Below are 16,120 nucleotides of genomic sequence, written 5' to 3'. Positions count from 1 at the left end.
ACTGACACCCAAAAGTAACACTTTACTCTGAAAGGAACTAGTTACAAATTGATGTATATGTTTGTGTAGAAGCCAACCACTTTGATCTGATTTAAAATACCCACATGATTAAAGAATTAGAAAAAAACAACCTGTAGGGGCAGTAAAATGTCTTCATATTTCTTGGCTTTCGCAATCTTGGGAGCTTGCAACAAACACTTAGCCGAGACACTCCATATCCATCAGGCTTCAATCCATTCAAGAATCTCCATTTTTGGTTACTATCCAAGACGTTTTATTTTTTTTCTCCAGGCATGGTGTATTGCAAAAATAGTTTTTACAGATTATAAGACTCCAAATCTTTACACATTTACTCTGAATTCTGTCCTCACGTTTGCCCAATTGATTTAGCTGTTCCTTTATAAGCAGCTCCACCTCCCCACATACTGCCTACGATTCATTACTGGCGACACAACCAAATATGCGCATGCAAGTTTACCACTTTAGTTTAGTATGTTATCTTGTAGTTGTAAATATGGCTTGGATGCGTGTATATATATATGGTAGGGAGAATATCTCCATGAGGAGAAATCCAGCGGCTTTGTTCTCTGTGCTTGAGACGGCGCCAACATAAATGTATTTAGTTGTATTTTGTAGGTAAATATAAACATGCCCACCCTTCTTGAGCATTGCTGGCGGATTAAGGGTTTTAGGTTACATCGTGGGCAAAGGGGGAACAGTTAACGATCAGAAGACTTTGTATATCATGATCTGCTTTCTTGATCATTCACTGCCATAGACGTATTTTCACGTCATTCAAATGTTTTTTTTTTTTTAGTTTTATGATATTTTTACTTAATTTTATAACTATTCATAATATTACTCTGTTTTCAAAAAATGATGCATTTTTTTAAACTTTACCATATTTCTACTGACATTTATAACTCTATACTTATAACAGAAATGTTTTCTCTTCTAGCAGATTTTATTAGATTTTTCTTATTTTTTTTCTTATAGGTGGAAATATATCTTAAAGGGACCGTGTGTATTTTTTGACCACAAAAATTTGTATTATAAAAAACACATTTGAATCTTTTTCTCATGTAATGTTTTTATTTTGGTGGAGTTTTATGAGCAAAATTATACATATTGCTTATTTTAGATGTGATTTCTCTCATTTTAAATATTTTTTCTCATTTTAACTAAATTGTACTTTAAAATAAAATTTGTCAATTCTAGTGATAAATGATATTTGAGTATTGCCAGGAAAAAACATAAATGATGCAAAAATACATCTATGGCACTGAGTAAGTTAATCAGTAGGGAAGACGGTTAAGTTAATATAAAATTTCTCTTTCTGCTTTTACGTTGCAGTCAAGGTTGAAATGATCAATACAGGCCTAGAGCGCCCTCTTGCAGCTTAGGGGGAAAATAACATGTGAAGTGATATACAGTACCGGTAATAAAAAAAAAATAAAAGTCAACGATATAATAATGTGTTAATCATTTCACATATAAGTCTAACCGGAGTATAAGTCTCACCCCTGGCCAAAATATGAAAAAAACTGCAATTTATAGTTCGGAAAATGCGGTATTTTTGCTCGATGAACGTTAGTCCCAACACTTGTTAGGATTATGGATGGATTGATATGGGGTTTTCAGGGCTGATACCAATACCAATTATTAGTATTAAGAGAAAGCTGATAACCGATATTTGAAGCTGATAATCATTTGCAGTAAAAGCTTAAAACATTCCAAACAAATTGGTATATTTTAATAAGAAACAATATTTGTAATAAATTCAAATTCCAAATTTGTAGCCCTCTTGAACCTGTTACAGTAAATAAATTAAAATTTCATCACAACTAACATGACCAATCTTTCACTTAAAGGTGCATTTAAGGTGCAGAAAATAAAATTAGGCTTAATAGCAACTCATATAAAGGTACATAAAAACTTTAATAGCTTTATGATAATTTTTTTTACTTTTCACTTAAAACAAAAAGTCCAAAAAGCAATGGAAATTTTAACGGAACTGGTGGACTAAAAAATGTGGGTCCTCCTGTTTTAGAGCCAGATTGACAATGTTAAGCTTCTCGTCATTGAGGATGTCCACAAAAAAAAAACAAAGATGATAAGGATGCTGTATCTGAGTCAGATCAGGAGGCTTCTTGTGCTATTGGTAACCAGTACTATCCGTTTCATGTGGGACTGTACTTGAAATAGTCCTTTACCTAATGTTATGGTAACAGCTAATCACCCAGCCTTTCACTTTTGCGTACTTTTCATGCTCTCTCTCTGTCACAAACACACAGACTTGATTGACAAACTAATGTTATCATGGGAGGTTAATATATCTGTCTCTACCTGCCCGTTTTTTCCCAGAAGAGGTTAACTACACTTTTTACGCTATCTTAATCACAAACACGCTTTTTCAAGTTTTAAAAATCTCAGTATTATTAGCGGATTGAGTCTCAGGCATATCCGGACGAGTTAGCAGAGCTGCCGCTCATTATTCTGCCTGCTCCATTGGCTCTGCCCAAGGTTGCTTATCCAATCAGAAGGCGCGGGGTGGGTAGCGTCAAAAGACAGAAGGTGGGAGAAAGGTAGATACAGGCTCTGCTGCATCTGAGCCAAAATACTTTCAAATATATTTAATCGGGCTGTTAAATAAGTAAAAATGCAGATACTCACATCCATCAAATTCCCAAATATCGGTGCTGATAATGGTCCCGCCCGATGATCTATCGACTTCTAGTTAAGGTAAACCAAATACCATAAATTGGCTTGACCGCCCATCACTGCTGTGTAGACTCTTCAGCGTCTGCAGCAGAACGCCAGGGATCGTTCCGAGGCCAGTGCGCCTTCATCCACTAACTCAATGAGCGCGGCGCCGAAGGTCCTGAGCACGACTACAAGCAGCTCCAAGATGTCCATGCAAGAGCTGGACGAGTTACGCAAGAAGCTCGGAAATGCCACGGCGGCGGCCAATGCACCAATGGTGAGTGAGCGAAGCTTGTAACTCCGCTCATTTGCTACGCACCGTTTACACACCCGATTTCTGCCGCAGTCGGCCGAGGTGACGCGGAAAATGCTCAGGGATAAACACAACAAGAAGAACCCGGCACAGCTCAATCCTGTCTTCCCCGGGTGGGTGTACGAGCGACCCGCTCTGCTGGGGGACTTCATTGCAGGACCCGCCCCTGCCCCCGAACCTGCCCTTTCTGTGGGTGAGTGCCTGTGTAACTCATTCAATGGCATAATGTATAACTGCGTTTTCAGAAGCATCGTCTGTGAGTTGCCAAACCCAAAAAAATAAGCTTTTTTTTGCTTTCTTTTAAAAATATATTAAAATGGATTTGGTGCAGCTCATCAGTAAGTATCAAGCCTCTGTAAAAGATATCAGTATGAAAAATCACCATTCGATGGCAGGATTGGTTATTGTTAGATCTTTGTCTACACATCGAACAGGCCCCCACTTCCTAGTTGCTTTCTTTATCCAGCAATTGAGAGTGTGACAGCGGCCCCATATAGCGAGTATTGGCGTAGTGTGCTCAGAGTAGCAAAGATAAAGATTAGTACAGACAGTTAACACTTCAAGCTTTTTTCTTTCTAAAAAAGATGACAAGTCCCTTGGTCTGGTCAGAGATATACGACGTTTTGAGCACGTCTGCTGGAACGCAATCGCCATGTTGCCCAAAATCGTATGATTACGTTACTGGAAACATCGGGGGCTGAAAAGTTTTCAAACAAGTTTATGCACAAATTCAGTGTTGTTGCAATAAAATGTTAGTTAAGTGCCCTTTGTGTTAATAGAAAGCATTGTTTAGATTTTGGAGGTATCAAAAATGCATAAAAAAAAGCACCAAAGTGAAAGTTCTTCTTGAAAAGCATCCTTCCACAAAATGTTTGCTTGGAAACTAGTATTTTTAAGATACTTAGCCGTGTTCAATTGTTGTCTATAAAGCAATAGTAAAAGCTAGAAACATGTTTTTTTTCAGAGTGAAAGATCGGGTTTAAGCAACAGTAATCCCTGTTATCGCGGTTAATGGGGGACCAAAACCACCCGCAAAAAGTGAAAATCCGCGAATTAGCGACGCCCCTTGAAAAATGCTTTATTATTTATTTTTTATTATTATTTTATTGTTATTATTTTTTAGACCCACGAAGCTCTGAACCCGCGAACGTGGAACCGCGAAGTAGCGAGGTCCCACTGTCTGTGTGTGTGTATATATATATATATATATTGTTTAGAACCAAATGTTTTGAGTCAAAATGGCTAATTGGCTAGCAGCAGGTCTTCCTATTTGAGAGAAAACATTAAATGAGGTTGAAATAGTTATTTGTTGCAGCCTTAAAATCACTACTATTGACACTTAAAACAATTATCTTTTGCCAAAATGTGCTGTGAATATTGGATGCAGGTACACTGGCGCTGCCAGCGCAGGAGCAGCTAGTCCTGGAAGATCTGCTCTTCGTTCTGGTGGGCGTAGATGGGCGGGCCGTGGCTGCTCAGCCAGTCCTGGGCCGCCAGAACCGTTCCTTCATTGTGGACCCCACACTGGACACATCTGTTAAGGAACTGGTGCATCGCATCCTTCCCGTGGCGTCCTACTACTCCACCATCACCCGGTCAGTTGCTACGCCTACAAACACACAATACGGATGTAAAATACTTCAAGGAGCTGTACAAAATTTTGAACTTTTTTACTTGCTACCACCTGGCTTGTGTCATCGTTGCAGCCTCTCTCGAGTACATTCATGATGCGCGTGCAAATACGGGGATGTTGAGAAGGGATTAAAGGCCCACCCCACAAAAAATAGTCTTTTGTCATACATTTTTTTTTTTATATATGAGCACTGGACTATAAGTCGCATCTCGCCTCCAGTGACTCTTCAGGGTAACAAAATGTAATAACTGATGTTGACTTTGGAAGCTGTCATCCAGACATTCTGTTATTTCCTATATTTCATGTAAAAGATCTCTGTACGGTCTGTTAATTGTCCTCATGCTGAGATTTTTGAGTTGTTCCTTGCTTTCATGTAGGTTTTAGATCAGGGGACTGTGTAGTAGTAGTCTGTACAGCCTTTTGAGATGTCTTACGATTAGGTACTATACAATTTGACTTGACTTGACTCAGGGGCCCTCAAATTAAATTAAAATGCAAATATATGGTTATGGATGCCTGTTATGTTTGTTTGGATTTTATAACCACATTGTGTGATACTCCTTTCTTTTTGGTGGTCAGGACTGAGTTAGACCTTGGGTCAAAATTGACCCGCTAACAACAGTTAATGGTGCCAATTCTTAACATCAGGGTTAAATACATAATTTGAATATAGATACACAAATATACGAAATTCAAAGTCCTTTATCAGACAAAGAGCCTTTGATTCTTTGATATGTTAAAATAGCATAGGACAAAGTTTGTTTTTCAACCAGTATATGAAAGCCACAAAGATGCAATTAGTATTGTACAACATGACACTCACAATTTGGGGACAAAGTAGTATTAGTACAAGCCGCTTCTCGTCATTGAGGATATCCACCAAAAAAAAAAAAAAAAAAGATGATAAGGATGGTGTATCTGAGTCAGATCAGGAGGCTTCTTGTGCTATTGGTAACCAGTACTATCTGTTTCATGTGGGACTGTATTTGAAACAGTCCTTTACCTAATTTCATCATTTTTATCCCCGAATAAAAGAAAACCTCGAGCATGCGCGTGAAAAATCACACCCCATCCACCAACACCCCCCCCCCCCCCCAATCCCCCTGCACTCTGTGTCTGGAACACCGATGATAAAAGTAAAATAAAAGCAGATCGTCACAATGAAAAAAATATATAAAGGCTATTTGAACTCAGATTGGCATTGTTAACACATACTTGACGGAGAAGATATTCAACTTTTTTAAAGACGCCCAAAACGATGCACCCCACCTTTAAAATGTACGTATTTTTCAATCTTTTTGGACGTAGTTTCGTGGCGGAGAAGTCGTCATTCGAGTACGGGCAGGTGAACCACGCCTTGACGGCGGCCATGCGGACTCTGCTCAAGGAGTACCTTATCCTGATCACGCAGCTGGAACATGTGCACCGGCGGGGCCTGCTCTCCCTGCAGAAGCTCTGGTTCTACCTGCAGCCCACCATGAGAACCATGGACATCCTGGCTTCCATCGGTACCCTTGTCGCTACTCACTGTACCAGGCGAAACACGGAAAGCCTCTCATCTCCGGTTTGTTTCCGTCTTCAGCTTCGTCCGTGGACAAGGGCGAGTGTATGGGCGGGGCCACGCTCAGTCTCCTCCACGACCGCACTTTCAACTTTACTGGTGATGCCCAGGCGCAGGAAGTCTGCCTGTACCTCACCAAGGCTGCTAGTGTGCCTTACTTTGAGATCCTGGAGAAGTGGATCTACAGGGGCATCATCCGGGACCCGTACAGGTGCTGACTCGGCGAGCTCTGATTGCGTTATATAGGAACACAATAAGTTAATTGTGCACGTTCTACCCTAAAAAAAATCGATTCAATCAGTTTGAGATAAGTTCAGGCCTAAAAAGTCCAGCTCGGCCCACCCGAAGCCTGACAGATTTACTTAATTTGAGTGTCTGAGCCCGAATAAAATACAAATTTGACTTTTTTCTCTGTGAGGACTCAGGATTTTTTGGGGATCAGGCCTGATATCTTACTTCTAATAAGTATTTCCCTCAGTGAACTGATAAATAATTCTAAATAAAAAAAACCTCAAACAAGTTGTAGAATTGGGAGCATGAGTTCTATCACTCCCTAGCAGACATGGGACCAAGTCACACATGTGCAAGTCTCAAGTAAGTCTCAAGTCTTCACCTTCAAGTCCCAAGTAAGTCCCAAGTATTTTTTTCTTGGGCAAGTCAAGTCACAAGTCAAGTCCCGAGTCTTAGATTGCCAAGTCCAAGTCAAGTCACAAGTCATAAAAACAGCGACTCGAGTCGACTCGAGTCCAAGTCACTAAGTCTCAAGTCCCCATGTCTGCTCCCTAGTGTCCATATGTGTACTCTAATTGATGGGTTCCTAACTAATCTGACTGCAGGACCCACTTTGTTCCACCCTAATGACAAGCTGCAACTGAAACAAGAAAAAAAAATCCACTTCTCAAATGTGTCCAATCAAAATATTGTGCAGTTTAAAGCGGAGATAAGGGAATATATTTACTTTTTTTTTTACAAAAACAAAATGATTAGCAAAAGAAAAAACATTTCCAGTAGCGTATCAACTACCATATAAGCCTACATCGCTTATAAACAACACCCTAAAACTGGTTTACAATAGCCACTGTAGGGATTTTTCTAGCTTTAATTTAGAAAATCATTAGGATTGAAACAACTTATTCTTTACTGCAATCAGTAAACAAATTTGCCTCTAGGTGTTGCTTGTGCTCCACCATAAACCTTTTTTTCTCCTGAAGGATGGTAGAATATCCTACACTGATAAAAAGACTAAATTACGTGATTACTTGGAGTTCTTTGAGGTCTGATATGAATTACTTATCCCAAGAAAATTGAATCAATTAACCAGTCCGTTTGAAATAAAACACACTATTTATTAACACAGAGAATCAATGATGATGAAAAAAAGTGGAAAACTGGAGATAATAAGTCTGGAAGTTACCAGCACAAAAAGAAATTTTCCACTATAATGCTAGTTGATTTGGGGAGATTCCCTTGTACAGAAAAAACCCGCTCATTCCTAAGACCTAGCAAACATTAGTTTAATTCTGAAACAGTCATTTACTTGTTGTGGAGAAATTTGGTCTGGTCACAACATGTGGCCCATGTGCTGAACCCAAGCGGGCGTCAAGCAAGACGAACAAGCCAGGCATGCGAAAAGAGAACGGCCATCGCTCTGCTCATTATTTTTATATGGACCAGTGACGCTCGACCAGATCATGCCTCTATGGGCGTGGTCTTAGATATCTGATACTCTCAGTATCGGGTGACGGTATTTGAAATTGCTAAACTTGATAGAAAGCCAAACAAGTGAGAAATTTGCGTAATGTTCTGTACTTGAATGTCCTTTCAATCGAGATAATTAAGTACAGTGAAAACATGATTTTGTCAATACATTCATTGCCTTGGATGTTTTGATTACCGTATTTTCCGCACTATAAGGCGTACCTAAAAGCCTTAATTTTTTTCAAAAACTGACCATGCGCCTTATACAGTGCGCCTTATATATGGATCAATGTTAAGTCGCAAGGTCTCGCGACAAAGGCAAGCAGCCGCCGACTGGATTTTTCCTCGTAGGCGATGTGGTCCGCGGTGTATGCTGGGATACATATGCCGGCGTTTCATTTCCCAGCCAATGTGTCAATCATTATTTGAATCGATCACTATTGGCTAAAGTTATTCGGAGGTAAAGGGGGCGGATCCTTTTGTACCATTTACAGGCTCGCATAAGCTAAAGGGGCAAAACAAAGCCTGCAATTGGCCGAAAAAGATGAATGTGAATAGCAAGTTTGGTTGTCTATGGCATAGAGGAAACATGTTTTACCAGCTGTATTTGTAAATATTTTACTCTCCTGGATTTACTACACTCACGGATATAAGAGGACCATGGTTGCACATTATTATTGAACGCAACGACTTCGGTGAGCTACTTTGGCTGTATATTTTCCCAGTATCTTGTTTCAGAGTGATCTAGATGTTTCTGTGATGGATCTTTTTTTAAATTAAACTCAATTCCAAGTGTTTATTGTCATATGCACAGTAAAGTTGCGAGCAAAAAATAAAATAGAAACTAAGGAATGAATGGCATTTCTTGAATCCCAAGACTTTAACCTTCCAAATGATATTTGAAACGATGCATTTGAGTGATATCGTACGGACACCGCATCCGCACGTGTCTACGACACGCATTTGCTTCTTTGCAAGCTTTCGGAATGTTAAGGGGGTAATAAGTTTGACTGAATCATCTGACTATTTTGTCGACGTTCCCATTGTAGCGCCTTATAATCCGGTGCACCTTATGTATGGAAGATATAGGACCAAAAACTATTTTTCGGGGGTGCGCCCTATAACCCGGTGCGCCCTATAGTGCGGAAAATACGGTACATTCCAAAATTTCGTTATCAGATTTGATTATGGTACATGATGAATTGGTACGTCCTTCCGGACTGTACAAAAGAGGACACAGTTTTATTTATATTTTATTTGAAACAGAAGGTGGAAGTCATTTTTGTGCTGGGCTTGTTTGCTCTACACCACATACTAAAATACATTGAAAATATTAACAAAGAATCTATCTAAACATTGACAATTATTTGATTATTTAGTTAATAAAGCTTAATATACTGGTGATAATCTAAAAGTAAATGTTTTTTAACAATTTACACTAACTTCCAGTAGCGTGTTAATGCCTCTTATGAACAGTGTTCCTGTGCTCAATTGTGCTGCTGTGGCAGTTCCCCCAACCCCACACTGGTGTGCCGTGGCACACTGGTGTGCTGTGGCCTTGATGTTTGGGCTAGTGTGTCAAAGCTAATAGCCCTAATTTATCTTATCATGCCATTTTTTTTTAGTATATATACTTTCTACCAGTGATCATTTAAACTGGGTTCAGACGGATGCCTTTCTTAATGCTTAAGTTTTATTGTTGTGTTTTCAAGGATTAAAAACTGCTTGTATTTTGGGTGAAGTGTTTGCAAATGCTTGAAATAGTTTCTCAATAAGTTTGCTAAAATAATGCTGACACTGCTCTCTGTTGGCCCGGCTTTGCCATTGAATATTTTTCTTCCATCGTGATTCACGGCAGCTGGCATTAGTTTGTATGCCGTTGTCCTATGGGACAGGTGCATGCTACACTGAAACAGGGCACTAATTGTGTATTCGTTAGAGGTAAGATCTTGGGGCGGGTTCTGGCTTAGAATGTCAATCATGAAGTCGGGCCTAGCTGGGCTTCTCTTCTCACGTTTTTTTGTTTCTTTCCTTCGCGGAGGATCTGCACATCATGCACTTACTTTTACTCAAGTCATTATTTAGATGACTGCTATTTACTATTAAGTTATATTTTTCCAAAGTAACAGTACTCATACTTGAGTAACACACTTCGGAGCCCAAAACACAAACTTATATTACCGTAAAATCCGTACTATAGAGCGCACCTGATTATAAGCCGCACCCACCACATTTCGGGAGGAAAACCGATTTTGTACATACACAAGCCGCACCTGTATATTATCCGCATGCGCCCACATTGAAAAAATGCAATACAAACATGAAATGAATCCATACACAGTCCAAAAAACACAGCCGGCAAAATGAACGGAAAATGATACCGGTACTTGAGATTTAATTCAGTGCCCGTTGAAAGTAATCCACGGAAAAAAGTATATTTCCAATGGTATGGGTGGGAAAAATCTATATCCATTATTGTCGGCCGCGTCCACAAACACGTCTCACCTCTACTCCACTTCCCGTCAGCCCGCGTTTGCCCCACCCCTTCTTTCTCATTTGCTCGTATAAAACATATCAGAATAAGTTTCTAAAATAAATACATTTCAAAAATATACAGTTGCAAATACATATTATACATGGTTACACATATTTACATAGAAAGACGGTACACAGAGAGAGTTTTCAAAGCTTTAATGATAATATTATAACTTTCATCCCAAACCGTGCCTGTAAAGGGTAGCCAAACGCTACTAGCAACACGCTCGCAACACAGTAAACAGCTCTGTTAAAAAAACATACCGTACTTGTAGTCCTCATCTTACTCCTTGTAACTCACGTCATCAAAGTCGTCTTCCTTCAGTATGGGAAAGAGACTTTGTCATATGGACGTCGTCCTACGCTCCCTTTTTCAAAAACACGCTCGCAAAGTGGAGTTTACGTGCAGTTGCTCTGGTTCCTTCTATATCGGACTGCTCGAATGCGTTTAGCTTGAAAGTTGCGTCATGTGCCTTTCTTTTTGCAATTTGCATGACGAGGATATGTCAACGCTAATTTAATTTGTGCACAAGCTAAGAAGTTGCAGTCCAAATCTTACCTTTTGTACTCGAGCGCCGCTGGCAGCCGTTAAAAAAATCATATAAATTGGCCGCATCACTGAATAAGCCGCAGGGTTGAAAGTTTGGGAAAAGAGTAGCGGCTTATAGTCCGGAATTTCCGGTATTCAGATAACTATCATAAACGGCATGCTCCAAATAATGAAATCCAAAAAAATGTTCATCCTCGGACTCAACCCTTCCTCACCCCTGTTCTCCTTGTAAGTTTAAAATGCACTGATGTCTACTCTTATTTTGAGTGTCTACTAAACTATGACCTTACCACGGTCTATCTTTGATTTTTTATTGATTAACTCTGGGTGCACGTTTGATGATTGAGTTAAACTGTACGTGACTGAGGAAGGAACCCAAACTTGTAGCTCAGTAGCTCCGGTACCAGCTTTTATGTTTTTCGGGGTACCTGCGGATCCTTGAAAAGTCTTAAAAGGCATTGAATTCGATATTCTATAAATAAGACCTTAAGTCAAGTCAAGTCAAGTCAAATTTATTTATATAGCCCTTAATCACAAAAATGTCTCAAAGGACTGCACAGGATTACAGTTACAAAATTACACAATTACCTGATCTTAAACCAGCATGCGGGCAAGGAAAACTCAAAAACCTCAGTGTGAGGAGAAAAGAGAAACCTTGAGAAAGGACCTCACATGTGGTAATCCCCGTTCCAGGATTGACCAGGGTGAATTACAATTAGCATTACTGTACGCAAAATAGTAAACATAAGGTAAGATGTTGAAAATGTCCGGAAAGTGCATGACATCAACGACGCCCCCAGCCTGCAAACCAGTCCAGAAAGTCTATGACGGCCACGATGCTGCCTCCCGTCTCTGCCAGCCGGTAAATGCAGGGGTTGACATGCTGCAGGTCAGACGCCGGTCCGCTGACCCATCCCAAATCATCCTTCTCCTTCGTATCAGCCAGGCAGGCGTCGGAAAAAGACAGGACAAAACAGAATATGAGGTGGGCATCAATCATATGCTTTGGAATAGAAGTGTGTCTTAAGCCTCGATTTAAAAACTTCCGTTGAGGTTGCAGATCTTATCTCCAGAGGCAGGGCGTTCCATAACACCGGGGCCCCGGATGGAGAACGCGCAGACTTCTTGGCTCTCGGAGTCACAAGTAGACCGGCATTTTCCGAGCGCAGACTCCGTGCAGGAACATAGGGGGAAATCAAATCGGAGAGATAAGAGGGTGCAAGCCCATGCAAACATTTATATGTTAATAAGAGAACCTTAAAGTCACATCTTAAGTGGACTGGGAGCCAGTGCAAGTTGGCCAATACAGGAGTAATATGCTCAAACTTTTTGGTCTTAGTCAAAAGTCTAGCTGCCGCATTCTGAACCAGCTGCAAACTTTTAATGCTAGACATCGGGAGACCAGAAAGCAATACATTACAGTAATCAAGCCGAGAAGTATTAAACGCATGAATTAAAATCTCTGCATCTGATTGGGACAGCATCGAACGAATCTTCGCAATATTACGGAGGTGGTAGAAAGCTATTCTAGTAATATTTTTCACGTGTAACTGAAACGACAGATTAGGATCAAATATAACACCTAGATTTTTGACCGAGTCACTATGGGTGATATTACATTTGTCTAGGTTCAGGGTAGTGTTTGAAAACAACTGACGACAGTGAGCTGGACCAATAATCAACATTTCAGTTTTTTCTGGGTTAAGGCGTAAAAAATTATTTGACATCCATCTTTGAATCTCAGTAAGGCAAGCCTCCAGATTTCTAAAACTTAAATGTCCAGTTTTTTCCAGTGGCACATACAGTTGAGTGTCATCTGCATAGCAATGGAAACTAATATTATACTTGCGGATAATGTCACCAAGCGGGATCATATAAATACTAAAAAGAAGGTGGCCAAGTACAGAGCCTTGAGGAACACCACAAGGGACATTAGATTGTTTAGAGGTCAGATTGCCATAGTTAACACATTGCATCCTGTCTGACAGGTAGGACCTAAACCACGAGAGTACAGTTCCTGAGATACCAATGCGTTCTAGACGAACCAATAATATGTTGTGGTCGACCGTATCAAAAGCAGCGCTGAGATCCAGCAGCAGTAACATTGATGAGGCACCAGAATCTATTGTTAAAAGGAGATCATTGGTTACTTTAGCAAGGGCTGTCTCAGTAGAATGATTTGCCCTAAATGCCTACTGGACAGTTTCAAAAAGGTTATTTTCTGACATGAAGTCATTTAGCTGCTGTGCAACGACCTTTTCAAGTACTTTCGCAAAAAATGGCAGATTTGACACTGGCCTATAATTACCTAGGCTTTCTGGGTCAAGGTTAGGTCGCTTAAGCGTGGGTTTAATGACGGCAGACTTGAAGGCTACAGGAACAATACCCGAGGATAGCGATATACTGCTGGAAGTGTGAATTTCCCTACGGGGATGAATAAAGTATCTATCTATCTATCTATCTATCTATCTATATATTAATAATATTTAAAACTGATGGTCCTAAGATCCCAAACAGATCCTTCACCAGTGAAGCTGGAAACGGATCAAGCAGGCACGTAGTTTGTTTGGCCCTACTGACCATCTGTGTTAGATTATCAAGGGACAAATCATTGAAACTGGAGAATGTTTCTGAACAACCGCTGACACAGTCCATACCTAGCACCTCCACATCTTTGATATAGGAGGAGGAAACAGAGCGTTCTTTTAAAATTTCATTCCTGATTAGTTGAATCTTTTTATTAAAAAATTCCATAATGTCATTAGCAGAATAAGTGCAACCATTTGGGTTAAGTTGTTGTTGTTAAATTCCGCAATCCATTTTTCCAAAGTCTTAAAAATGTGAACACATTAAGAAGATTTAGATTTGTTTGAACTGAAAAGATTTATTATGCTTTTTTAAATGAAATGATCTGCATTTTAATATAGCGCTTTTCAAGTCAATGAAGACTTCCCAAAGCGCTTTACAATGTGCTTCACATTTTACCCATTCACCCACACTCACACACCAATAGCGGCCATGCAGCCATGCAAGGCGCCAAACTGCTTATTGGGGGCATTAGGGGTTCAGTGTCTTTCCCAAGGACACTTCGACATGTAACACGGACGAGCCGGGATTCGAACTGCGATCTCTTGATCCCAAGACGAGGGCTCTACCTCCTTTGCTACTGCCATCAACTTTTTTAATAATTAACAAATTTACTTTGGTGGCAACATCGTGTGACAATAATAAGTATCAAAACGGTGATGTGGTTTCAGTTGGGCACATGTCTTAAATCTACCCACAATACAAATAGCATCTTGGGAAGGAAATGTTTACTTGGACCATGGTAAAGTGTACTGTCTGATGAGCCTTTTTTTCGCCATGGCTAGAAGCTGTCCCAGGTAATGTGTACGAAGCACAATGGATCGTGTAAAAGACGTTTTTGTGTTGCTTTGTGTGTCTCAGTTTTGGGTTTTATTCGACTTGGTCTTAAATTTGATTTCAAAAAGGCATTCAAAAAGTCTTAAGAAGTCTTGAATTGAACTTGCCTCAAGCCGTAGGAACCCTGTTATTATTATATTTATAAAAAACATACTCAACCCAAGTAAATAAAACCAGTAAACTGTATGTGTGTATGTGCACAGTGAGTTCATGGTGGAGGAGCATGAACTGCAGAAGGAGAAGATCCAGGAGGACTACAATGACAAGTACTGGGACCAGCGGTACACCATCGTCCAGCATCGAATTCCGTCATTCCTTCAGAAGATGGCTGACAAGATCCTCAGCACAGGTAATGCTACCTCTCTCCAACAGAGGGAGCTCTGACCATTTCTGACCAGAGACTGCGTGATCGGTCGTCGCAGGAAAGTACCTGAACGTGGTGCGGGAGTGCGGCCGTGACGTCACCTGCCCTGATGCCAAGGAAGTGGTGTACACATTGAAGGAGAGGGCCTACGTGGAGCACATCGAGAAAGCCTTCAACTATGCAAGCAAAGTGCTCCTGCACTTCCTGTTGGAGGAAAAGGAGCTGGTGGCCCGCCTCAGGTACTGAAAACATTGTAATCTTATTCATTGTTATGTGCGCTTTACCGATCCCTTAAATGCCTAAGTTGTTGGGGCGCCACTACTTGTGGTGTGTCTTGGGCAAGTCCAGCCTGGCGGCACCCATCCCTCCGCAAGCCATTCATTTTTTCCCCCTCACATGAAACGGATAATTCTAGTTACCAGTAGCAGGAGAAGCCTTCTGATCTGACTCCGATAAAGCACCTCTCTCATCTGTTTGCCGTTGTCGGTGTAAAGCAGGGGTGTCAAAGTCAAATGGATGAAGAGCCAAATCAAGAATTTGAATACAAGCCAAGGGCTGATGAAATGTTGAAAATAAAGAAGCTGCTAACGCTAGTGGCTTGCGTTGTGTCAGTCGCAGCTAGCGACTCCCAACGCGATGTTAGACAATACTAAAGATAATGGCTAATGGCTAAACCTAAGAATGCGCTCAGTTTAGGCTGATGACAGCCCCAAATCAAATAAAAATACTTAAATAAGGGGAAAAAGGTATACAGTATTATTAATGTATTCAATATTCCAATGTTTTAATTGATCGACTCAAGATGCCGATGCTAGTCTGCAATGTTAGCTGCTTAAAAGTGGTGTAAGTTTAAAACATTGTACTTTCTGACGCTACCTTCTGGCTCCTTTAGTTGCGTCTGCAACTATGTGAAATTCTTATACACGCTCAAATAAATTCTTCCTTTTTCATCTTTTTGGGGGTTTGGGTTGGCATTTTGCCTTTTTGAAAGAGGCCTTACTTTCACCATTTTCATCCTCCAATAAAAAAACACGATCATACGCGTGATATCACTCTGCCTCCCCCCAGATCCCCCGCCTTTTTTCCTTCAACGTAATGCACTTTGTGGCCGGAACACCAATGATAAAAGTAAAATAGAAGCAGATAGGCATGGTAGAAAAAAAATATAAAGGCTCTTTGAACTCAGTTGCCAGGATTTTCACGGGTTCTTGAAAAGTCTTGAAATGGCATTGAATTCTAAAAAGAAATAAGGCCTTAATTGGCATTAGAATGTCTTCAATCCAGATTTCCAAAAATCTAAACCCAAAGATTTAGTAATATGTATCAATTGTCCACATCCA

The 16,120-nt window shown here is 40.3% G+C and overlaps 1 protein-coding gene across 2 annotated transcripts in view; it reads left to right on the top strand.

Moving 5' to 3' along the window:
• tubgcp2 (tubulin gamma complex component 2) overlaps positions 1-16,120 on the top strand; it is a 39,604-nt gene that overhangs the window by 7,451 nt on the left and 16,033 nt on the right. For both annotated transcript variants that reach the window (XM_088322965.1, XM_088322964.1), the window contains exons 4-10: positions 2,792-2,980; positions 3,050-3,209; positions 4,404-4,611; positions 5,958-6,157; positions 6,232-6,421; positions 14,620-14,765; positions 14,839-15,019. In XM_088322965.1, the coding sequence (XP_088179091.1) occupies positions 2,792-2,980; positions 3,050-3,209; positions 4,404-4,611; positions 5,958-6,157; positions 6,232-6,421; positions 14,620-14,765; positions 14,839-15,019 (1,274 nt within the window). The remainder of the gene's footprint in view (positions 1-2,791; positions 2,981-3,049; positions 3,210-4,403; positions 4,612-5,957; positions 6,158-6,231; positions 6,422-14,619; positions 14,766-14,838; positions 15,020-16,120) is intronic.

The sequence above is a fragment of the Urocampus carinirostris genome, chromosome 19, assembly GCF_059441175.1.
Source record: "Urocampus carinirostris isolate Australia breed hairy pipefish chromosome 19, RoL_Ucar_1.0, whole genome shotgun sequence".
Lineage (NCBI taxonomy): Eukaryota > Metazoa > Chordata > Actinopteri > Syngnathiformes > Syngnathidae > Urocampus > Urocampus carinirostris.
The sequence above is the reverse complement of the archived record's forward strand: the minus strand, read 5'-3'. Positions and strand labels throughout refer to the sequence as shown.